At 57.9% G+C, this 23,826-nt stretch overlaps 1 protein-coding gene across 1 annotated transcript; it reads left to right on the forward strand.

Moving 5' to 3' along the window:
- The first annotated feature begins 439 nt into the window (after positions 1 to 439).
- Positions 440 to 22,716, forward strand: LOC134154496 (adenylate cyclase type 10-like). The gene is made up of 32 exons (XM_062601168.1): positions 440 to 593; positions 1,112 to 1,216; positions 1,614 to 1,652; positions 2,179 to 2,322; positions 2,825 to 3,030; positions 3,481 to 3,577; positions 3,910 to 3,998; positions 4,513 to 4,704; positions 4,948 to 5,069; positions 5,317 to 5,393; positions 5,713 to 5,902; positions 6,678 to 6,730; positions 7,218 to 7,371; positions 8,159 to 8,351; positions 8,787 to 8,873; positions 9,302 to 9,585; positions 10,186 to 10,322; positions 12,043 to 12,168; positions 13,130 to 13,384; positions 14,101 to 14,445; positions 14,930 to 14,981; positions 15,951 to 16,173; positions 16,586 to 16,693; positions 17,063 to 17,241; positions 17,785 to 17,941; positions 18,428 to 18,632; positions 18,711 to 18,807; positions 19,037 to 19,152; positions 20,060 to 20,177; positions 21,119 to 21,314; positions 21,822 to 22,010; positions 22,552 to 22,716. The coding sequence occupies exons 1-32, from the start codon at positions 440 to 442 to the stop codon at positions 22,714 to 22,716; spliced, it is 4,854 nt and encodes a 1,617-aa protein (XP_062457152.1).
- Positions 22,717 to 23,826: the final 1,110 nt, after the last annotated feature.

Below are 23,826 nucleotides of genomic sequence, written 5' to 3' on the forward strand. Positions count from 1 at the left end.
TTTCTCCCCCTCTCTGATGTGCCCGTCCGCTGTGCTGCTGGTGCAGCCCTGTCCATCTCCTCCTGGCCTCTGCCAGGAGCCCTGTGGCTGGAGGTTTGCTCTGTCCCCCACCTTCTGGAAAAGACCCACTTGCTCTTTACAACAGAGCAACCTAGGACGTGCCCCGCTGCGTGCTGCAGTTGCTAGGGGAGCGATGACGTGCAGAAGCTGTCCCTGTTAGCTGGCTCACTTGTCTGATGACAGCACAGAGGCAATCGGTGACGTGTGGCCGATGTCACTGCCGGCTGATTGTGACCTGCCCCTTGGTGGCAGGGGGCCAGCAGCCCCTCCCAAGGCCCCGGGTTATTGCGCAACCCTGCGCGGTGCTGTGCTAGCCTGCTCCCGGTTGGGCACGGTCGTCTTCTCCTGAGGTACCCCGTGTACCCCAAGGGCGCTGACGATGTCTTGTGCCTGGGTGAGAAGGTCCAAGCACTGCTCAGAACTCGGGGAAGTAGCTGCTTACGTCCCCGACCTCATTTTATCTGAGGACTTGAGGCACGAAGCCCGTTGCGTTCAGAATTTTCATGGAGTACTGCTCTTTGCGGATGTCTCAGGTGGGTCCAAGGCTTGTGAAGGGCGGGGGTTGAGAAGAAGTCAGAGACACGAGGCATTGGGACTTTCTGGGCCTTTGGGAGCCCCGGTGCCACCTCTGGTGGAGAATGCATCAGAGGAGGCCTCTTTGCTGCTGCCATCTTCCACTTTGGGGGAAGTAGAGCTCAGAGGTGGCTGACGTCAGGAGGAACAAGGGGCTCCAAAAGAGGGGAGGCCTGGAAGAGGCCGGGATTTGGCTAGTTGGGCTCAGCAGAGGTACCCAGTGCTAGGCACTCCTCCACGGGCTGCAAGAGCGCGTGGGCCAGGGGCCCCTGCTCCAGGCTGTGTGGTGTGGGAGAAGGCACGCTGCCAGGAGCAGTGGCCAATGCGAGAGTGGTGGTTTCTCTTGGGTGGTGCAGGCTTGTTGTCACAAGCCAGGTCAGGGCACGATGTATGCACACGCTCTCTGAGGTGGGAGCGTGAAGCTGGCGGCCATGTAGGCACCTGCTGATTCCTCTGTGCCTGTTTGTGCCTCTTTGAGGTTTCACTGCTCTGACAGAGAAGTTTAGCCAGAGCGTCAGCCTCGAGCGGGGTGCGGACGAGCTAACGCAAACGCTCAATGACTACATGGGCGACATTGTGGAGGGTAAGTGCCATTCTGCAGGACTGTCTGGGACGGTGCCATGAGGCTGCTCTTTGGGAGAGCAGAGAGGTGCGCTAGGCAGCCTCCTTGCGCGTGCTGGGGGTTTCTGTGGGCGCTGAGGGCCACCGAGAGCAGCTGGGCTCTTGTGATGGGGGACACTGGTGCTGAGAAACGGGTGTGTTATCTTCACTAGCTCCTTTGGGCAGTGCCCAGTACCGTAGGCACCAGTGCTGTGGTGCCTGTGAGCAGTGTAGAGGCGGGGCTGGAGCTGTGCTTTCCTGAATGGTGCTCCACCAGGCAGCACTGCCCTTGTGCTGCTCGGGCAGCAGAGTGGCTGCTTCTGTGGCTTGCTTGGAGAAGGTGCAGAGGTGACTCTTCTCTTGCTTTCTTTCGCCTGCAGAGCTGCTGGGCTTTGGAGGAGACATCTTGAAGTTTGCAGGTATGTCTTTCTAATTGAAACTTATCTCTGCTGCCACTGCAGAGGCGTGCCAGGGGAGAGGACAGAGTGAGCTGTGAGCTGGCAAAGCCCAGAGGGGAGGCTCTGTTGGCACGCAGGTGCTCCTGGGGAGCTGCCATCGCGGGCCCCAAGCGGGAAGCTGCAGTGGGACAGGGCTGGTGTGGAGGTGTTGGGGAGGCAGCCTGGGAGCTTGGGGGTTGAGGCAGCATGGTAGGAAGGAGGGGATGAGAGAGGCCTCTCATCTCTGCCCTGAGTAGGACCGGCTGCGGGGGTGCCCATGTTCCTGTAGCCACACTGTGCACCTTCATCCTCTGTGGCTGCTGTTGTAGCTGGCCTGGGGGAGGGGAAGGCATCCCTGTGCCCAGAGAGCTGTAGTTGAGGAGGAGGCCTTCCGACGAGTGCCTCTTCCTCAGCACGCCTGCCGGTTCCTGCTGTCCGTGCAGGGGGGTGCAGCTCAGGGAGCGTCAGGTCTCACGAGAGCCTTCCCCCGTTCCCCTGCTTTCTGCAGGGGATGCTGTACTGGTGCTGTGGAGAGTGAGGGAAACACAGCTGAGAGACACCATCAGCCTGGTGCTGCAGTGCTGCCGGCAAATCCAGGAGAAGTACAGCGTCCGTGATACAGACGTGGGTCTGAAGCTCCGACTGAAGATAGGTATGGGGTGTGCTGGACTAGCCGTGCCGTGTGTGGCTCCATGGCCCTGTGCAGGGCCACAGGGTGCTTTTCCGCCTGGGGGAGAGGTGGTGATCCCTCGTGGGGCCAGGGAAACCTTCTGCCTGGAAGGCTGTTGTGTGCTCTCAGGCAGCCGCTTACAAGCTGCCTGCACGCACCCTGAGCAGATGGCCAGCAAAGGTGCTGGTGTGCTGGGCCTCTGGGGTGCTGTGGCTGTGAAGACTTTGTCAGTGTCAGCTTCACGTGCCTCTTTCTAGGCACCCGTTTCAGGCCCCTCTGTTGGCAGGCCCCGCTTTGTACCCCCTCCCCATCGACACTCCAGCTGGACTCCGTAATGAAGGATGGGTGCCTCCAGCTGAAGCAGCTGAGAGCAGGAGCCTGTCTCCAGGGTTGAGCTTGAAACGGAGCCTGTGGAGAGTTGCCACTGCGGGAGGCTGCAGAGGTGCAAGTGCTCTGCGCCTCAGTCGTGCTTGTCTCTCCCCAGGGATCTCTGCAGGGCACATGTCGCTGCTGACTGTGGGAGACCGCAAGGAGCAGCACTTCCTGATCCTTGGCAAGGCCGTGGGTGAGGTCTGGCAGGCGCAAAACCTTGCAAGTGCAAGTGATATTATCCTGTCAGCCAGCTGCTGGGAGCTCTGTAACCAGAGCCAGGTGAAGAGCAAGAGAGTGAAAGGCCAAGGAGCTGTGAAGGTGGGTGAGACGGCCTCTAGAGCTGTTTGGGGCAGCTGGAGCTGGGGGTGAGGGAGGAAGGTGTGCGAAGGCTGAGGAGATGGGTGTTGTGGGGGTTGTAGCTGTAAAGCGGAGGTGGAGAGCTGTAGCTGTTGCCCTTCCAGCCAAGGGTTAGCTGTGGATTGTGCTTGCTGGGTCTGCGGTGGGGTCAGGAGGGAGTGTCAGGGTTTGGCCCTGCTGGGGTCATGGCGGTGTTCTGTAGACGTCGGGGGTGCGTGGCTGCTGGCTGCACAGCTCGTGTGCTGCTGATGCCAGCGTTTGTCCCGGTGCAAATCCAGCAAGGTGGCTTTGCTACACGGGGATCTCCTCCTCTTCTCTGGGAAGCGAGGGCGGGATGGAGGGAGGGTAGGATGCGTGCCCTGGGACTCCTGGGGAGGCCGATGGCAGTGCTTCTGCTGCGTGTGCCTCCAGGTTACAGGCGTGCAGCGGATGTCTGTGTCGGAGCGCGAAGACCTTTTCTCCAAGTTCACACGAGCCCAGCTGAACTGCCGTTCTCCTGAAATGCCAGGTGAGTGCCCCGGCTTTGCCTTGTTCTGTGCCTGCCCAGAAAGATGGGGACTGGCTTGCGGAGGGGCCGCTGGGGCCTGGCCTCTGCCCTCTCCCCCTTGCAGTTAGTTAGTGGTTGTGCTTGGGGCACAGCTGCGCTGCAGCAGAGGCACTGGCTGCTTCCTGCTGCTTCCAGGGGACTGCTGTGGCTGAGCACCTGCCAGAGGAACACACGGGCAAAGGGCGGAGGATCTTGCTTCCCGAGCTGCAGTGCCAGCCCCTGCTTTGCGAGGCCCCCGTAGCCAGGCTCGTAGCGCCCTGCTGCCAGTGACCGCGTGTATTTTCCTTGCGTAGGCGTCCTGAGGCCTGCGGTTACCTTGGCCCCTCATCGTGCTCAGGGGAAGGTGCTGAGGAAGTACATCCCAGCCAGTGTCCTGCGCAAGGTATGGCCACGAGTGCTGGGAGGTGCCTTTTGGGGGAGAGGGAGGGGAGAAGGAGATGTGTGTTGCAGAGCGGCGGTTCTCTAGACAGCAGGTAAGGCAAAGAAAATGCCCCCGTATGCAAAAACCTGGGAAAGGAGTGCTGCAGGGGCCAGAAACCTGCCGACTGTGCGCTCCTGCAGAGAGCGCCGGGGGTGAGGGCGGGGTGGATTGCCCTCTGCATTTTCCACTGGTGTTGTTCTGGCCATGGCCCCGGGGTAAGAGAGGGATGCCTCCAGAGCGGTGACAGCGTTGCTGAGGGTGGCCCCTTGTGTCTATCCATGCCCAGTGCCGCATTGCACCGTTGCGTATCTGCCTCGCGCAGGCTGACGCCTGCTTTGCACTGCGAGGAGGCTTTCTGCATTCCTCTGAGAGCGCCCGCTGCTGCCGCTCTGTGCGCTCTGCCTTGGTATCTGCTGCAGGCAGGAAACGCCCAGGGCGAGCTGGCTGGTGGAGGTGGCCCGCTGCTGTCTTCCAGATTGACGACAGACAGCCCCTGGCGTGCCTATCCGAGCTGCGGCCGGTCACCTGCCTCTTTGTGAAGCTGCAGTTTGCTGCCAAGGTCAACCTAACGCAAATCTGCAAGGCTATCCAGGACAGCAGTGTGCTGATTTCGGAGATCCTCCGTCCTCACAAGGGCGAAATCAACAAAATCTCCATGTTTGATAAGGTGAGCGTGGAGGAGCAGTGCCCCCGCGCACGAGGGCGAGGGTGGTGGTGGAGAGGAGGGAAGCGGCTCTGTCTCTCGCACGGTGGGGAGAGGAGAAGCAGCTCTGCCTCGGCGTTGGGAGCGGTACCCTGTGTCCTGGGGCTGCCCTGAAGCTCTGCTGCGGTCGGCGGAGGCTGGAGTCTCAGGGCGGGAAGGGTTTGGTGCAGGCGTTGCGGCAAGGTGTGCTGCCTCTGTCCTCGGCAGGGCTGCACGCTGCTGTGTGTGTTTGGCCTCCCTGGAGGAAAGCTGCCCTGCGAGAGCGTTTGCGCCTTGGAAAGCGCGATTAAAATCTCCACCGCCTGCTCCGGGAGGCTGGGGAAAATCGAGTGAGTGGGGAGGCATGCTGCCTGGGACGGCCTGGGGCGGGGGGTGCAGAGAGGTGCCAGAGCGCCTGGCTGCTCTGCACGCGCAGCCCGCTCAAGCTGGCATGTCCGCTGCCGGGCTCTGCCGGTCCCCGAGGCCTGTGCTGCCGGGGCAGACGGCAGAGCGCGGGGACGTGGGGAAGGGGCGGCGGTGGGCAGGCAGGACTGCGCACGGGCGCTGCTGATCCCTGCTGCTCTGCCTGTGCCTCAGGGCAGTGTCCGTGGGGGTCACCAGCGGGACGGCGTTCTGCGGAGTCGTCGGCCACCGCGTCAGGCACGAGTACACAGGTACGAGGTGTCCGTCTGCGGAGCGGGTGCCCGGGCCGCGTCTCTGACGGGAAGAGGCAGAGTGTCGGGGAAGAAGCTGTGGGCCCTGGGCGCCGGGCCAGGACGAGGGCTTGGCCTGCGGCGGCGCGTTGGGACCGGCGGAGGCGGAGCGGGTCCCGCCGTACGACGGGGGACGGGCTGTGAGCCTCCTTGTTGCTCTCGCTCGTGCTCAGCAGGGTTTTGTGCTGGCCTGTGCTGCAGGGGATGCAGCCGGCAGCCTGGCAGGGTGGTGCGGGTTGCTCTCCTGAGGACGTCAACGCGTGCTCTCTCTCTGTGGCAGTCATGGGCCAGAAGGTGAACCTGGCTGCCCGGCTGATGGAGCACTACCCGGGGCTGGTGTCCTGCGATGCGGCGACATACGCAGCGTCCCGGCTGCCCCGGTCTTACTTCAAGGAGCTGCCGAAGGCCCAGATGAAGGGGGTTGGCGATCCTGGCACTGTCTATCAGTACCTGGGGATGTCGCAGAAGCTGTGAGTGTGCTCTTTGAGCAGGCTGCCTGGGGGCGTGGAGGCACACAGGGTGCAGCTTTGGGCAAAAAGAGGAGCTGTGCAGAAAGAGGCCAAGCTGCTGCCCTCCCCAGGCCTCCCAGCGCTGTGGCTGGGAAGAGGGAAAGCCAGAGCACGGCCGTGCTTTTTGCCTGTTCACCTTGGTGCCTGTTGCTGTTGGGAGAGTGGGAGTGATGGCGTAGGGGTGGAGAGGGCTCTCAGGAGTCCTGCCCAGAGGGCTTGCAACTCTGCTTTCTGCCCTGTGCTTGCTTGCTGGCACGCAAGTGGCAATGCAGTGGCAATTGTGACCCACCCAGGGGGTATTATCTTGGCTGCTTCTGAGCAGGAAGCTCTTGGAAAGCACTTGGGTCCGTGCTGGTCCCCTGGGAAAGTGTGGGTGGCCGGGCCTGTCTTCCTGCTCGCTTGCTGGTGAAACTGGAGCTGTTCCTCTGGGCCAGGCTTGTAGGTTCTCTTTGGATGATGTTTTGGCCTCTGTTGCTTGCACGTTGATAGCGTGTGCTGTGCCAGTGTGGTCAGAAGCCCTTGTGCTCCATGTGCTGGGAGTTTTCCCTGTGCTTGTTTGGTGTTTGCACTCTCTCCTGAATGAGCGTGAACTTTGGTGGTGGGAGCGTGGGCAGGCTGCCATTATGCTCAAAAGAAGAGCGGGTAGGCAAGAGTGTGTCCTCAGCTGCACGCATGACTCTCTGTCCTCCAGCTTCTGCCTCCTTCACTGACTTTTGTTTTTCTCTCCCCCTGCTAGTATGTTTGGCCTGGATCTTATGGAGGAGAGGTCAGAGTACGGCCCCTTGCTCGGTAGGTGAATGCCTTGCTCTTGTGTATGGCCATTTCTTGCCCTTGGTAGCTGCTAGTACCAGCCTGGGAATGGAGATGCTTTTGCAAGGGATGGTGTTGCCTGCAGTGGCCATCAGGTTTGGGCTCATAGCTCGTTCGTAAGGTTGGAGTTGGGCCAGCAGTGGAGGTGGGAATCAGAGTGAGACGCCTAGTGCTTCCTGCCTTCCTGCACCGTTAGCGTGTCAGAAGCTTTCAGGAATGCAGTTGCTGCCAGGCTCAGTGCAAGTATACAGTTGCTCCCAGGCTCCAGCAGGAAGGTGGGGCTGTGAGTGCCCTAAGGCAGGCCTAGCTGCAGAATTGTAGCTCTTAGGGTGGGAAGGAGCCCTGGGTGCAGGCAGGCTCGCAGGTGCGGTGGAGGGAAGGTGCAGTGGCAGCAAGAGGGAAGGCTGCCCAAGGTTGTTGGCTTTTGAGCTCGCTACAGCAGCTTGCTTTTTGTCTGCCTTCACAGGTCGCGAGAAGGAGATTGCCCTCTTTGAAAGTGCCTTGAAAGCCTACAGGACTTGTCGCGAAAGCAGCATCCTAGCGTTTGAGGGAGTGCTTGGCTCTGGAAAGAGCCATTTACTCACTGAGCTGGCATCTTTAGGCCAGGCTGCTGGCCACAGGTGAGTGTTTTGGAGCACTACCTGTGGGACACTTCCCTTGCCCATCCACAAGGAACAAGGATGTTCATGGCATCCTTGAGCCCCTCTGCTAGTGCTGCTGGCCATTGGCCTGCAGCATCCCTGAAAAGCCTCCTGGAGCCGCTGGTATGGAGCAGCTGCACGCTCTCCTACTACGTCTCACGGGAGCTGGAAGTGGCTTGTGGAGCCAGGGCTGTTGCTCTTGCAAACTTAGGCCAGGCTGCAAGGGCTGGCAAGAGCCCAAGCTGCATGCTTTTCATGCAGCTGGAGAGTAAAGAGAAGAAAGATGCTGGGGGAGGCGGAGTGGTGTGGTGGAGCTGCCAGAGAAAGGCTGCTTGCCCTTGGGCTTTTATCCCCAAAGGCCACTGCGGTAGCCATGGCTTCCTGTAGTATAGGAGGCAGATGGCAAAGCTGTGGCATTCAAACACAAAGGCCCAACTTGCTCAGCCCTTGCTTCTTCAGCTGGCAAGTTGCTGTGCAGGGGGAGGTGCTGAGAGCTGTGGAGACACCGGGTGTGGCGGTGGCTCTGCCAGGGGCTTGGCAGCAATTGCCCCTCTGTGGCTTTTCCTTGTAAGACGCGGGAAAAGCTTGGCCCTCTGTGAAGCACTTGGAGGTGTGCGGGAGAAGAGTCCGTCTGGGGCTGTGTGTCCAGAGCTCCCTTGCAGACAGCCCCGGATGACGTGCCTCTTCTCTGACAGTTTTGCCTTGGAAGTCTGCAGCTCTTTGCGTTGCTCTCTGAATCTCGGTCCCTTTTGCTTTTGCGTGGCAGGGTGGTGGCCGTGGAACTGACAAAACTAAACCTGAAGCAGGTCTACTCTGCCCTCCGTATGGTGCTGGCCATGGCCCTGGGCCTGCAGGCATGTCAATCGTGCAGCGCCAGACAGCTTGTGCTGCAGGCAAAGCTCCAAGGGCTGATGGCAGAGAGCAGCTACTGCCTCCTCAACGACGTCTTCCTCGTTAAGGTGAGAGCGAGGCCCTCTCTGGCCCTGGCAAAGGGCTGCTTGCGAGCTTTTGTAGTTTGGAGGCTCTGGTGGGGAGTCGTTTGGCTCCCTGGAGGGAAGAGCAGGGGCATATAGCGCAGGCTTCTGTTCCGGAGCACGGTGGGCAAAAGGCACTGAAGAGCAGCTTGGAGATGGGGCTGATGACCTTGTGTTGAGCTGAGTGCTGTGTGTGTGGTCTGCTGCCTCCCGGGGCTGCCATCACAAGCGAACAAGCAGAGGGCTTCTGTTCTCAGCTCCCGGGGGTATCTGCACTGTGTTGTCTCCTTGCAGCTGTGTTGGGGAGAGGGCTGATGGTGAGGCCAGGAGAGGCATTTTGCTGGGTTGGTGTTGTGTGGTGGGTAGGTGTGCTGCAAGCCCTGGAAGGCTGTTTCTCTATGACTGTGCTTTTCTGGGCAGTTTCCCCTCTCGACGGCAGTTTCCCAGATGAGTGGCTCTCAAAGGCAAATGGAGCTGGAGTTGGTTTTGAAGAAAGTGCTCCAGAAGGTGAGCTCTTCTCTCCCTCGGGGCTCAGAGGAAGACACCAATGCCACAGGCGGAGGCTTCAGGAGGAGAGTGGTGGGAGCTGGCGGGAGGACGACGTACCTGAGTCCTTACCCTTCAGAGCCCAAGCACCCCTGCCCATACCCCCGATACCTTTCCTCCCATAAAGTTGGTGGGCACGTGCTCGGGAAGAGCAACAAGGTTCTTCTGTCCTACTTTGCACAAGAGGCCTTAAAGTCTCAGAGAAAGTGCAAGTCAGTAAGATTCTGAATGGCTAAGTAGCTGGGGAGAGGAAAGAGGCTTCAGAGCGTTCTCTCCGTCTCTCTCTCTCCCTCTCTGTCTGGAGAGGGAGAGAAAGAGGCCAAAGTTGCTGCTATGGAAGCTACTTGAGAACCCATCAGAACTCCCCCAGAGCAAGCTGTTTGTTTCAGACTGTTGAAGAAGATGGCGTTGTATTTGTCATCGACAACGCCCACTGCATCGACTCTCCCTCCTGGAGTCTTATGTGGAGTGTGCTCAGGGATGTCTCGATCTTCATGGTGATGAGCTTCACTGCCAGTCACTGCAGAAGACAGAGGCTTTGCCAAGCTGCCGTAGACATCCTGAAGTTGCAGAAAACCAGTTGTGTTCGTCTGGGAGAGCTGAAGCCTTCTGCTGTAGTGCAGAAAGCCTGCCAGGCGCTTGGAGTTGTCAGCCTGCCCCAGGATCTAGAGACGTAAGTCACAGGCAGGGCCTGTGAGCTCTTGCTGAGGGCTTGAAGCTGTGCAGAGAGCCAAAGGGAATGAAGCCCTAGAAAAGGCAGTGCAGAGCTTCTAGGAGGGCCAGTGCCTCTAGCCAGTGGGACATACTGGCAGTCGTGAGCAGCGAGTGGGCAGCTGCCTTGGCACAGAGCATGGGAGGTGTCCAGCCTTCTGTGTTGCACTGGAAGGCAGGAAGGAAGTGGTCCTGCACGCTGGCATGGCTCAGGGGTGGCTAAGGCATTAGTCTGCATGGTGAGGCTTTGCGGGGTGATTCACCGGGGCAAAGGTTCTCACTGGTGCCGTAGAGCATCTGGGCTGTTGGGGACACGAAGGACAAGGCTTGCTTGGGGCTCTATCTGCACTGCTTTTCCCGAGGATTCCAGCAAAGGCTGTATCTTCCGGTGACTCAGGCGCCAAAGCCCGTGGGAGTCGTGGCCCTTTCAGAAGTGAGGTGGAGCTGTGGTGAAGACGTTGGTTTCTGTGCTCTGCCTGAGTGGCTCAGCACCCACCTGAAACGTGTGCGTGTGCGCCTGCCTTTGCCTGTGTCAGTGAGTGCTGGATGTGCTCCTTTGCAGGTTGCTGACGCAAAGAAGCTACGGCATCCCCTATTACTGTGAGGAACTGCTGCGCTACCTTCTTGGCCACGACATGCTCTTGTTCCACCCACTGGGGAAGGATGAGAAACGAGAGGACAAGTGGGAGAGCCTCTTCAGTAAGCACCTTTGCGGCCGACTGCCTAGTTGCTGTGGTGCATTTTCCCCAGCGCATTCTTGCCCGAGGCTTCCCCTGTGAACTTGGCACTGTCAGCTCTTGCAGCCATACAGAGCATGGTGTGGATCAGGTGTGGGTTTGTACAGGCCTTGCTGCTGGGACAGCCCAAGCCGAGGCAGGGGAGTTCTGGTGTCTTTGAGAGGACAAGCAAGGGTGCCATGGCAGCCAATTTCAAAGGAGGAGCAGAGCTGCTGCCTGCACTCAGATGAGTGCTGGTCTTGTCGTGAACTCATAGGAACACAGGTGCTTCTTCTGGGCCAGTGTGCTGAGTCCTGTGGCTGGAATGTTCCTTGTGCACAGCCACAGGGCTGGATTGAGTCTGTCAGTGACACATGGTGCCAGGTGCTGTAAGGCCTGCTAGGGGTGAATGCTGAAGGGTTGAGGTTGGAGGGAGCTGAGGGATGTTGGGTGGGAGGCATTTAGAGGACCAGACAGAGGGCCTGAAGAGTTGAGTGTGTTAGCGAAAACACTTGAGGGCAAGGGAAGGCAAATGGATGCCTGGAGTCCACAATGCCTGGTCTGCTGCTTCAAGGAGAGCTCCTGCTGGGGTCAGGCTCTTCTCTATATGGGTATATGGCATTGGTGCACTTTATGTTCCTGCCGCACACCGTGTTTGTTGGTTAGAAGAAACTTCTTCATCAGCAGGTGGTCTGAGGACTCTGGCTTTTGTGAGCCCCTGCCATCCTTCTCCTCTGCCTGATAGGCCAAAGCGTAGTTTGAAGCCTGCCTGAAGGGGTGGGAAAGAGCAATTTCTGTCCCTGAGCACAGCTGCTTACGAAGCTCAGTGTGCGGGGCGAGGGCAGGCAGGCGCAGAGCAGCCTGACCGCAGGCTGGCTTTGGGCATGCTCTGGCTAAAGAGAGCGAGAGATTAAACACAAGACCCCGGTTAGGCACAAAGCGGGGCATGCTGCTTCTGCCTGTAGCATGCCCCACGCGGGTGGATTTTCATGGGGACGTTGGAGGTGCTGCTGTCTGACCTGTGGAAAATCCCTTCTCTGGCCCTTTGAGTCGCTGCCCAAATTCTTGGGATGCCCTGGAGAACTCTGCTCTCTAGCCGATGTAGGCGTGTTATTTAAGAGGCATTGGAATGTGCGTGTATTTCCCTGGGCAAAAGGCAAAGAAGGTCACTTGCCAAGAAGTCTGACATCAAACCCAGCAGAGGCGAGGCACAGGCCTTGGGAACTTGAATGCCAAAGTGTGAAAGCCCCCAAAGGTGCTACTAAGTGAAGGCGGCAGTGGTAACACGACCTAGGGATGAATGCCAACCAGCTTGCCATGGCTCTGGCAGCAGCCCTGAGTGACCCCCGATTTTGCATTTGCACTGGCAAGGTGCCTGCCTCTGGGATGACAGCAACACTGCTGCCTTCTGCCTTGAGGCGTTGCCTCCCCAGTCAGGAGGTCTGGAGCCTTTGATTTGGGAGTGTTTGGGGAAACTGCCTGGCAACTGCTAATGTTAGGGAAGGGCTATGAAACAAAGGTATGCAAGGGAAGTGCTTTGCTCATCTTAGCGAACATGTTTGGTGCAGGCCAAGTGCATCAGCCCACCTGAGGCAGGCCTTGTTCCCGCTGAGGTGGATTTTGGAGTGTTTGCAAGCAGGAAGTCATGACATGAATTGTCTCCCTTTGCTAATCGCTTTCCCCTGCTCCCTTGTGCCGCTCAGCTTCTGTGACGGAGGCTTCAACCACTGCAGCAGCACGGAGCTCCAGCGCGGGGAAGGACCGCAGGGTGTGCACCATGAGACCGGATGTGACCCTGCAGAACACTGTACTTCCCCCTACGTTGAAAGGTGAAGGGCTGAGCCGCGCTGCGGCACCTGGCAGCAGTGCTGGGTGCCTATGCCAGGGCATGAGCTGGAGAGTGTGGACCTCGGTGTGCTGCAGAGTTGAGCCTCTCCCCTCTGGGACTAAGCTGGGCAGGTTGCTTTGGTGCCATGGGATTGTCCGCAGAGAAACATGCATGTTGTCTGCTCTGAGTGGGATGGGGTGGGCAGGGGGCGGAGAAAGGAAGGTATTGGGAGCAGACTGTTCTCAGCAAGAGAAAATGCATTTCCAGGGGATATTTGTCATGGCTCCGATTGAGCTTTGAACTAGGCTTTGCACCTCATTGTTCTGTTTGTAATTTCTTCTGCTTGTGGGGGCCTCAAGGCACTGAAGCCCAACCAAATCCGTCTTGCAAATCTCTCTGCCTGTTGTTTTCTGGGCTGGCCCAGAAATCGCCCCATTTCTAGGGAGTGCTGGATGGGAAGCTGTGAATTAGCATGGCTGCCCTCGAGCCGAGCCCTGGCCGAATGCGGGTGGCAGAAATGTCCCCCGTGTCCAAGTGTTCTTCTTGAAGGAGCTGCTTTGTCCAAGAAGGGGAAAGTCTTGTGTGACCAAGGGAAATGCGGGGTTGTGGGGAGCTCTGAGCTAGCCTCAGCGGTGCAGGAAAAGCTCTCTGTCTGTGTGCCCTGTGGACATAAATAGAGCGCAGAGGTGGCAAGCTGCATCCCCGGACATATGCATGTGCTGGATGCTGCCCTGCTCATCCGTGGTGGGGGAGCGTTCGTCTGAGCATCTCTGCTTTCCCGCATCCTTGCTTCCTGGGGGTCAAGCAGGAGCAGAGGCATCTTGAAGACATGTGCCCTGGGTTGCAGTTGTCCAAGGGGCTGGGTCCCTAGGGAAGAATCTACCCACTCAAGTGTTGCAGCTAATGCAGGCTGTGATGGTGGGGAGTGGGCAAGGGAGAGACGTGTGGCTTGCTTTTGGCAGGGATTGCGCTGGCTGAGCTGGACAGCATGAAGCCCTCGGAGCAGATGGTTCTGAAGTGTGCAGCCATCCTAGGGCCGCTGTTTAGCACGGAGCTGCTGTTCCACATCCTTCCCGGGTGGAGCAGGGCCAAGCTGAACAAGGCGCTGAATGCCCTGGTGAGATGCAACATCCTCAAGTGGCTGAATGCTGCCAAGGGGGCAGAAGAGAGCAGTGTTCCCACCGAGGGGTCAGGCGCCTCTCTGGAGGAGGAGAGCGGTAAGAGGTGGTAAGGGGAGCCTGGGAGCACTGCAGGCTGCTGCTGCCGCTGTCTGTGTCCCTGGTGGGGCTCCCCAGAGAATGCTCCCTGCCCGGAGGAGGTGTGTAATGCTCATGGCACCCCGGGGAGTTAGGGATGGGTTGTTAAAAGCTCTGACAAGTCCGTTTCCGAGGAGCCTGTGCTTTGTGCTTTGTGCTGGAGGGCAATATTGCAGTGAGGTGTTGCGAGTCCCTCTGCTGCCCTGCCTGCAAGCACGGCTCATAGCCCACGTAGGAGAGGGAGTACGAAAGCCCAGACCTGCTGACCCCGCCTCCCGCTGTGTGCAGATGAGGGATTTAGTGTGCATTGATCTTTATTGTCCCCTAGCGCCGGGGGAGCGTAGGAGGCTGGGAGTGTCTTGCAGAGTGGGCAGAAAGAGCTGGCTGTGTCTTGCTTCTGCTGCTGGCAGCATCCCCAGCTGCCGCCTGAGCGCAGCTGCACAGCCTGTTGGCAGGGAGAGCAGGCCAGCAGCCTGTTGCGCTGGCCGTGCTAGTGTGAGGAAGGCAAGGTGGGCCCTTTTGCTGTCTGGCCCGGAGGCTCTGAGTGCAGGAGCGCTGGTTTCCTGCCAAGGGCCCACGCCAAGGCCTGTCTTTCATGGTGCAGCTATGGCTTGCGTGAGCTCTGGCCCCAGCTCCGGCCCCAGCTCTGGCTGATGGGAAGCCCCGTTGCCTTTCAGATGCCCAGAAGTCATCCGTGGAGGAGAGCAAGCAGAGGGCGAGGCTGGAGTCTGGCGTGCTGGCCTTTTGCGCCCCGCTGCTGCAGGAGGCTGCATATGAGCTGTGGCCAAAGGGACAGAGGGTGGCCCTGCACCACAAGTGTACGGCCTTCCTGGAGAGGCACGCGCACAAGTGCCAGTGCTGCGGGGGAGGCGACTTTGTTGCCTTCCACCGCTTGGCCATCGGCAGCATGCAGGAGGCCGAGAGCTGTGAAGAGCATGGCAGCGACTGCTCCTGGCGCAACTGGGAGGCCTCCCTGGCGACCAGCGAGGAGATGAAGTTGGACGAGCTCCCCGCCTCTACGGGTATGCTGTGTGCCCTGCTCTGGAGCCTGGGTCCTGCCCACTCCTACTGCACACTTGTTTCACGCAAGCGTGGGGATGCTTCCAGTGCAAGGCGGATAATGTTGTAGGACTAGTTCATTTCTCCACTGAGCACAGCTCCACAATGAGAGCGATGATGTGTCCACAGCGTAGCGCCTTTCTCCCCTTGCGTGTCCACCTGCATTTTCCCGGAATTACGGGAGGGCAGCCCATCCCCCGGCAGAAGTGCACGCGTGGCTCAGCAGGCTGAGGTGTATTAGCTAGTGTGTCTAGTACACTTGGTGACGCTAGGTTAAATCTGGAGTTGAGCCCCACAGTGAAGGCAGATGTCAGGGAAGGAGCTGGAGAGGGAGCTGCCGCCAGTGCCTTTGGCTCTGCTCTTCCTCCCTTGGTGCTACAGAATGGCAAGAAGCAGCTCTACGGCATGTGCAGTGAGGAGGTGTTTAATGCCATGCTTTCTTTGCAGATGCTTCAAGTGGTGTACCGAAAGAGAAGAGCTTCTTGGAGGAGATTTTTCGGTGAGGAGCCAAGATTTTGAAGATGATTTTTGGGGGCAGTGGGGTGAGGGTGTGCAGAGGAGATAAGCGGAGTTCCCCGCTTGGGCTGCCCGTTGTGAGTCTAGCATTGGCGAGATCAGGCCTGTGAGAGGCAGCTGGGTTGAGATGGCCATGGGGATGCGTATCTTTGGGGAAGCCATTGGGATCCCAGTGCTGATGGTGATTTGGAGGGGAGCAGCCCTGGCTTTCTAGCTGTTAGAGAGCAGTGTTGCAAGCTGTGCAGGGGCAAAGCAGCCCCTGGAGGCAGGGTGGCTTGTGGAAGGGGACAGAAATGCCAGCTGGTCTCCCTGCCTGCCTAAAAGAGCAGTGCTCCTCCAGAGCCAGGGCAGCAAAGGCGCCAAAAGGACCAGTGCTCCTGCTGCTTTGTTACAACTGTGGCCAACGGAATGGCTTGCCATTGCTGAAAAGGGGAGCTGTTGCTTCTCATGCCGGTTCTGCCCTGCCTGAGGCCCCAGGGCTCCTCAGAGTGCCCAGCATTTACTGGTCAATGTGCCCACAGTGTCAGGGAACAAATCTTGCCAAAGCGTGCTGTGTGAGTGAGTTGTCCTGGCTTTGCTTGCCATGCAGGGAGAGCCAAAGGTCTTGAGGGAGGAGAGAAGGCGAGAGCGGAAGGGAGGAAGGAGCACAGGGGGAAGTCATAGCAATGATGGGGGGCTGCAGCCTGCTCCGGAGTCAGTGGTGTCAGTTGTAAGCTGGGAGGGCCCAGGGAACTCTGGCTGCAGGTAACTGTTGTGTGGGGTAGAAAGAAGGACTGAGCGAGCTCCCTCAGCACGCCTGGGAAGGCTGTGCAACCCACAGCTCCCGTGCGGTGCCTTCGTGCGTGTGGCCTCGTGCTGTGCTAGAACCTGTCTTTAACGTACGCTGAAGGAGCGGTGTTGGTGACGCTGGTGTGTGCTTTGGTGTCTTCTTTCTCCGTGATCTTGTCTCCAGAGCAGCAAAGCGGTTTCTGGCTAAGACCGAATGGATGCCCAAGGTGCCCAGCAAGACCCAGTGGACGCAGGGTGTGGAGTGTTCCTGCAGCTGCAAGGCCATTGTGGACTTGGTGCTTGTGCCCTTGGCTCAGCACTACATGGCAGTGGGCAATGAAGCCAGAGCCTTTTATTATCTGCTGGAGGGTGCGGCTGCCTACTTGCACGTCTCCGACAACTACCTGGTGAGTTGCCGTGCTTGCCAGAGCCCACTGCCCGTGGAGTCCTCTCAAGTGCCTTGCCCTGGGCAAGCCCATTTCCCCACTGCAATAGGGCCTGCCTGGGGGCCTGCCTTTGTGGGGACTCAGGGATGAATTGGTGGGAGGTAGACCCAGTGTTTGCCTCCTGTTTGCCTCTCCTGTGGCAAGGGAGACAGGGCTGTGGAGCAGCCCCTTGGTGCAAGGTGCACCTCCCAGGAGGTGGTGCAAAGGAGTGCTTGTGTGCGTGGTGTGAGAGGCAGCGTGACTGTCCTTGGGTGGGCATCACCAGGGGCAGATGCAGGCCTCCTCAGCAAGATGCTGGAGGCACCTGGGAGTGCTGGGGCTGAGGACAGGCTTGGCAGCGATGCTCAGCTGCTCTCTGTGTGCTTGTTCAAAGGCCTTCCGGAACCTGCAGAAAGCAGAAGTGCTGAGGACCTTGGTGGCTAAGAAGGGAAACGCGCTTGCTTGCTTTGAAGAAGCCACTTTGCTGAGCCTCAAAGGAGAGGTAAGGTGACAGGGTGGTTTTGGTGGGCTCCCCCGGTGGGTGGAGTTGAATGCTTTCCTGTGGGGTAGGGTGGGGTGGGGCAGGCTCTCCCTGGCCCACCTCACTGTAACTGTTCTCAGCCTGCTTTCCTGGGGCCCCTTTGCCCCCTGGCCCAAACCAGCTGAGGTCCTTGGCTTGATTCCGCCAGAGACATGCAATTGGTTATGTGCTGAATCGGAGCCCTTTGGGAGCCTTCCCAGTATCCTTGTTCTTAGCGTTCCCAGTAGCTGGGAGGCTCAGGATTCCCAGCTGTGCCTGGGGCTGCTTGATGGACTGGGGGTGAGCTTTTGTGCCAAACGGGACAGCCTTGAAAGCCCTTTTGCTGTGTAGGTCTGCTACCATATGGGACAAACGGAGCTGGCGAAGACAATGATCAGGAAGGCATTGAGCCTTCTGAAGAGGAAATTCCCCACGACCTCCACTGGCACCGCCTTGCAGCTTGTGCTGGAAAAGTCAGAGTATGCCTCTCGCAAGAAGAACAGAGACTCCTCCGTTCCTCAGGAGGCAGGGTAAGAAGCAGAAGGGAAAGCAAAGGCTCTTCTAGGCAGAGGGAAAGCTGCTGAGGGAGCTGGAGGCTAATGGGTGGAGCAGCTGTGGGTTGTATTGGGCAGCTACTGGGGTGTTGGCATGGGAGATGGTGTTGGTGAGAGCAGGGAGGTGTTAGTGGGGAGCAGAGTGTGGGGAGGGGAAGGGAGTGTGCTGGTAGGAGCAGGAGGTGGGCCTGTCGGCGTAAGCGGAGGTGAGCTGTGTGAGGGGGGAAGCTCAGAGGCTGTAGCCAGGCGCAGGCCTCCCGTGCAAGGCCCCTTTTCCTCCCGGAGGCCAGCTTTGCTTGGCCTGCCTAGGCATTAGCGCCAAGACACCATCTTTAGCAGTCACGTTTCCTGTTGGTACTCCTTGGTTCTGCCGCTTGTATCGCTGCAGCCGTGCCTGCGTCAGCTGCCCTTCTGCAAGGAGGTGCAGCCGTCTCCTCCATCCCCCTGCTTCCCCCGCCCCGTGGGACTCGGCACAGTGTGCCTAGTGGCTGTGGCCCAGCAGTTTCCCTTGTGTGGCAGGAGGCAGAGGCTCCCCTGGCTGTTCCGGCAAAGCCACTGCCTGTCCTTACTGCGGCAGCTCTTCAGCCTGGAGAGCGCCGCCGGCAGTCGGAGGCTCTCCCGCCTGGCAGCACTCATGAAGGTGAACACGGCCGAGGAGTCCGAGGATGCGAGTCACGTGAGTGCCTTCTCTCTGCAGCAGCAGACCCGTCCCTGACACGGCTCCTTTTCCCTGGCCTGGCAAGAGTACCAGCAGGGCCTGCCCCCGGCAAGAAGAGCCCAAAGATGTGCGTGTGCCTGCCCTTTTCTGGATGAACTTCCAGAGGGTGTGGGTTGCTGTTGCTTTTGGTAGCCCCTCGTGTTGGATTTGTGTCCTAATTGTGAGCATGGAGGTGGTTCTGGATGTAAGGCAGCACCACTGTGTGTATTCTGTAGTTTCCTCGTAGCTCCTGATAATGCTGGTGTGCAAGGCCGGGGGCCCCTGTCTTGGCACGGCTGCAGTTAGCAGTGGCATTAGGAAGAAGAGTTGGTCGTATGGGTGCACGCTGTGAGAGTGGAAGAGAAGCGAGAAGCTGGCAGCTGGGTTGTGGCCTGTCCCCTCCAGGCCAGGGAATTGCCCTGGAGAGACAGAGTTGTGTGCATTGTCGTGTTTGGACCCTTCTAGGTCCTCTTGTCCTACCTGGAATACGCGCTGTGCTGCCAGAACCTGGGCTGCCGGGAAGAGTGGCTGCAATACGGGCGGGCGGCCATGCAGCTTAGCGCTGAGGTGCAGCTCTTTGGAGGAGGGGTATTAAACACGGCCAGCTTTGCCCAGACCCTGTCCCATCTGACCCTCAGCCTGGGAAATCTGCCTCTGTCCGTCGACATAGGTAGGTACTGCCCCCGCCGCCTGCAAGAAGGCATCTCTGCCGAGAGAGACGGTGCAAGTCTGCTTGTTCTCTTCCCAGGCTATCGTGCTGAGAGGCTCTGCATGGAGCTGCAGAAGCCTGACCTGGGCTGCGTGGTTCTCAGGACCCTCTTCACGGCACTCTTTCTCCAGATGAGGTAATCAGGGTGCTGGAGAGAGTGGGGGTTGCGCAGTGTCAGGGGTCAGGGACCTTTGGGTGAGAACAGGCCTGCTGGAGAAAGTGGGACGGAGTTGGGAGGAAGAGCAAAGAAGGGAAAACGAGGGAGAGAGAGGTGCTGGGAAGGGGAGTGGGAAGTGTCTGGAGGTGCTGCCTGGGCTCCCAGCCCGTGGAGAGGCTCCCTGGAGGCACGTTGTGTTCCTCCCCAGGTACCCGGAATGTGAGGCAGTGCTGCGCAGGCTAGAGGAGCAGGTGTCTGGAGCAGATGAGATCGTTGGGCAGGCATGCTTCTTCTGCTGCTGCTTAGACCTCTTGCTTGATGCTGGTAAGTGCTCAGTGAGGAGGGCCCCCGAGAACCTGTTTGCTGGGCAGGCAAGGCTGCACCCCTGGAGCTGTGGGCCAGAGCTGGGGGCTTTGTGCAAGGTGTAAACAGGCAGAGCCCTCCCAGCACAAGCAGAAGTGCACCGTCAGTACAAGACTTCTAGAGACTAGAGTAGACAATACAAGAGTTCTGCCAGGTCTCCCTGTCCTCTGGAAACACGGAAACAGTTGTGCTGGCCAAAGCAGTTTTTCTCCTGTTAGAACAATGACCCCAGAGCCTCCAGCAATCATTATATTTCCTCCACAGAGCTTTCCGCTGTGCGCGTTTCTCTCTTCGCCTGCATCCTCGTTAATTTTTTTCCCTTTTGCGTTTCTAACATGGGAGCCAAGAGTAATTTGACAGTGCTTTTAGTTATGCTCTTTCCTAGCTGTGTTTTGAGATTGCCCCTTCTGAAAGCTCTTCTCCGCCTCACTCTGCTCTGGCTCCCCAGGAAGCAGGGCTAGCAGCGCTGGCATGTGCCTGAGCAGGAGGCACCTAAGAGCCTGTGCTGTGGCGTCGCTGTCATTGCTGCTCAGTGGCAGTGTGCCTTTGTGCAGTGCTAGAAAGCTGCAGATTTCTCAAGGGCAAGGCGTGGTGTCAGGGGAGTTGGGAGTTCTCTTGTTTCCTTCCTGATGTTCTCTGCCCTTGCGTTCAAGGGCAGTTTCGTGCACTTGAGCAGCCCTGAGGAGCTAGGATAGAAGTGCAGCCCTTGCCTGCTTCCTGTGAGGTTTGTTGCTCTGTGAGTGCTTTGCCTGCCAAGAACTTTGCCAGCTGTGCTGGAGCTTTCTGCTGCTCTGAATGCCTGAGGCACGGTGAGGCCAGGGAGGGAGGTGCTGCTTCGCTGCTTCTCTGAGAGACATTTGTATTGCAGGGTGGCAGTATAAGTCCTTTGAAGAGTGCAGGAGGTTCGTGGAGCAGAACGAAGCCAACTGCCTTCTCCAGGCACAGAGCAGCATCCTGCTTGGACTGTATTCGTCCCTGGCTCTTTGGTAAGTTGGAGACTTGCTTTGAGTGGGGAGAGGCCCAGGCAGTGGTTGTGGCCGGGAAAGGGGGAGCTCTGCGTTCATCACATGCCCCCATCCCATGTCCACCAAGGCGGCTGCTTCTGGAGCATGGTGGTGAAAGGGGCCAGGGGGCCACGCAGGATGAGCAAGGTGGCAAGGAGGCCCAGGTTGTGCTGCTGTGGAGCCCTGCCAGGGAAGGATGCCTTGGCAGCATTCAGCCACAGCCTTCCTTTTCCCCTTGAATGTTGGGGACGGACTGGTGTGGCTCTCTCTCAGCGCAGGAAAGCGATGCAGGCTGAATGCTGCCTAAGTGCAAGAGCTTGGCTCGGAGAGGGCACGAGGGCCTGGAGCACCGCTGTGTTTGTGGGAGAAGGCAGCCATTGTCCCAGTCTCCTGCCTAGCATGGCTTGTGTCTCCTGGGTGCCTGCAAGGGACTGGGTTCCAGTCCTTGCAGTTTCCCTGTGGTCTCGCTCATCACTGTGGGGGAGTGCTGAGTGGCGCTGGCTCACAAACAGACATGCATGCGCACACGTTTATAAACAGATCAAGCAAACTGGAGGGAAGGGGAGCAGAGAGGACCCTTTTGGGAGGGACAGCAGTAGATTCCTGCTCAGCTGTGATGTAGCAGGGAGACGAGAACTCCAAGTTCACGTGGGAGAGAAGGAATTGAGCTACTGATGCCTGATTACAATACAGTGCTCTCAGTGATGCTTATCAGGAGCAGCTACAACACGCTGCAGCTCAGCCCCCCAGCCCCCCAGTACACCCCCAGTAGCTTCCTTGTCCTAGAGGATGCATTGCCTCTGGAAGCCAGGTTGGGGCTGGAGCCTATGGCCTAGGAGACCTCTTGGTTACTTGCTCATCTCTACAAAATGTGCCTGAGTGTGTGTTTGTGTGTGTTTCCTTTTTTCCTCTGGACAATGTAGGTTTGCAAGGCTTGGGCAGTGGGACAACTTCCAGAAGCCCTTTGAAAAGGCCAAGAGGCTGCTGAAGAGCACTGGTGCCTGCCTTGTGGCCAGCCAAGCGTGCAGCCGGCTCCTGGAGTGCCATAGCCTGGTGCTGAAAAAGGACATGGAGCAGGGCTCGTGGAGGGCCCGTGAGAGCTGCCGCAGGGCTCTAAGGGTGAGGGATGCGGAGGAAGGGGAGGGGCATGCTGCAAGGGCCCTCCGGGGAAAGCTGTGTTGCTAGCAGCAGTGGGTTGACCTGTGCAGGTAGAAGCAGCCACGACAGGATGGAGTCAGGGTAGTGCCAGAGGGTAGCACCTTAGGGAGCAGCATGGCTAAAGACTCCTGTAACAGAGGTGTCAGCAAGAGGGGGACGAGAAGGCAGTCGGGTGAAGGCAGTCTTCCTGGGCGTGTGAGAATTCCCGTGTGGGACTGCTTGGCCCAAACGGGAGAGGAGAAGAGCCTTGCTCAGCCATGAGCTAGTGAGCCCTGCTGAAATGCCTGCTCCATAGAGGTGTTACTGCTCAGGAGAGATCTGTGTGGTACCTCAGCCTTGCTAGCTGTGCACTCCTCCTTTCTTTGTGGCTGGTTTTTCTCTTTGGGGATTTGGTGCCCTTCTCTGTGCCAAGCCATCGCTGGGCTCTCTGACTTGTCCTGATGTACCTCTCTGTTGTTTTCTCGGCAGCTTGCCGAAGAGGTTTTCTCTCGGTGCTCCACAAGCCCCGTCTTCTACCCCAGAGTCTACCACCTGAAAGCCTACATTTTCCTGATGCTGGGGAATGAAGAGCAGAGCCTGCTGTGCCTCAACCAGGGCCTCCAAGCCTGTGAAGACCATGGCAACCTGCTGGAGAAGACTTGGCTGGAGATGAGCACTGTAAGTTGCTCACCTGTGCCTTTGAGTTGCTTCCTGGGCAGAAGTTGAGCCTGCTGTAGCAGAAGGTGGTCCGCACTGTACTGTGGCAGGTACCCCCAGAGAGAGCCCCCCGAGAGCTTCAGGGGCATGTGCTCAAAGTCCTGTGTGAGCTGGTAGGTGCTCTTAGCCCTGCTCAAGAGGAAGGTAGAGACAGCTGTGATCTCTCTCTGCCAAGCGGGGCTGGACTGGTACGTGAGGAAGCAGTATGCCCTGCAGCTGCTCCTTTGCAGCATCTCTGCTTGGCAGAGTGGTGGTGAAGTGGAATCTTTCCCTGCTCCTTAAGGCAGCTCTGGGAGGCCAGGGTCAACGTGTGCTGAGTCTGAATTGGCCTTGCCTCTCCTTCTGCTCGCTGAGGGGTTTTGGCAGCATGGCTCATTGGCTGATGGATGGAACAAGCTGCTGAGAGAGGCCTTAGTTGCCTTCCCAGGCAGAAGTCATGGCTCTGGAGGTCACATGCTCTTCTCAGCTCTCACTGTGCCTTTTTTTCCCCCCCTTCCTTTAGGAGTGCTGGTTCACTGGAAAAGGCCGCCTGGGAGATTTGTGGCTGAAGACAGCCCCACATTTTCCCCACCTGAACCAAGCAAAGCCAGAGGTCTGTAGCTCCAGGTACCTGCTGAAGCGGCCAGCACTGCAAAGGGAGGATTCTTCTCCAGGAATTAAATTCTGACACTGCTAGTCCAAGCACTTCTTCCTTTCCTTCTTCCTTTAATATGCTCAGCATCATTCTTCGGCCCCCTGCTTGTATTCTGCCTCGTTCTCTCCTTTCCCACAACAATGTTTGCACAACCTGAGTCAAACTGAACCAACACCTACACAATTACTAAGGTCAATACTCAAAACAAAAACCAAAAAACAAAACAGTCTGAGTATTCTGAAGAGCTTAGCATTTAGGCTTCCATCAAGTGAGGAATATGATAAATAAGGCACAAAGCGCTCCAGAGAAGGTAAAGCTCTGGGAGGTTGGTTAATTCCTATAGTTCTATAGTAGTTCCCAAGTAGTATTCATTTTCTGGGTTCAGGTAATGCATCAGGCCATTTCAGGCCCGTCTCTGCCCAGCTCTTTGCCAGTTTGGTTCTCCTGTTGGAGTTTCTCCTTGCTGCAGCCCCACAGGATTGGGGGTGGTAGGCACAATGCAACTTCTGTTCTCTCTGCAGGTTTTATGCACAAGGGGATGTCTAGGGTTGTACCTTTGCGATGAGTTAGTAGAGCAAAATGCATGTCCTTGGTGGAACTCATGTCCTGCGGCAGTTGTTTCTTAAGACGACATAGATGTTAGGTCCTTGGCAGAGAGAACATTTTAAAATAAAGACATAGTTTACAGCCACCAAAATAGGGAAGTTGGTAAGAGTATTGTGTACTCGTGTCCCTGACTAATGAAATGGTAGGTGTTCTTTTTTTTTTTTTTTTTTTTTTTTTAAAGTAACATTCTCTGGTTAAAGGGAAACTGTATAAACTCCCTGTAAGCTGCCACAGGGCCCTCCCTTAATTGGGGAGTACCTTGCTGCCGCAGTCGTCCATGATTAATAAAGAAATATAAGTGAAGCATCCCACATACATGACTGCAGACCCATTAGAAACCAAAGGACAAATTTCCTGTTCCCAGCCGGCTGAATTAAGATGCCCCATCGGTCACAGGGGAATTGCGGTGCAGGCATCCACTTCTCACTGGGTAGAATCTTGGGGGAAGTCCCACTGCCCAGAGCAGGGTCCACACCTTGGGGGGTGGCATTAATCTTCATAATTCACACTGTTGTTCTCCCCAGAAGTCACAGCTTA

Source organism: Rhea pennata, unplaced genomic scaffold, assembly GCF_028389875.1.
Source record: "Rhea pennata isolate bPtePen1 unplaced genomic scaffold, bPtePen1.pri scaffold_32, whole genome shotgun sequence".
Lineage (NCBI taxonomy): Eukaryota > Metazoa > Chordata > Aves > Rheiformes > Rheidae > Rhea > Rhea pennata.

Coding starts and splice junctions, on each gene's coding strand:
- LOC134154496 (XM_062601168.1), top strand. CDS start 440: ATGTCTTGTGCCTGGGTGAGAAGGTCCAAGCACTGCTCAGAACTCGGG. Junction 3,999..4,512: donor CAGCCAGTGTCCTGCGCAAG/GTATGGCCACGA, acceptor GCTGTCTTCCAG/ATTGACGACAGACAGCCCCT. Junction 6,731..7,217: donor AGAGTACGGCCCCTTGCTCG/GTAGGTGAATGC, acceptor CTGCCTTCACAG/GTCGCGAGAAGGAGATTGCC.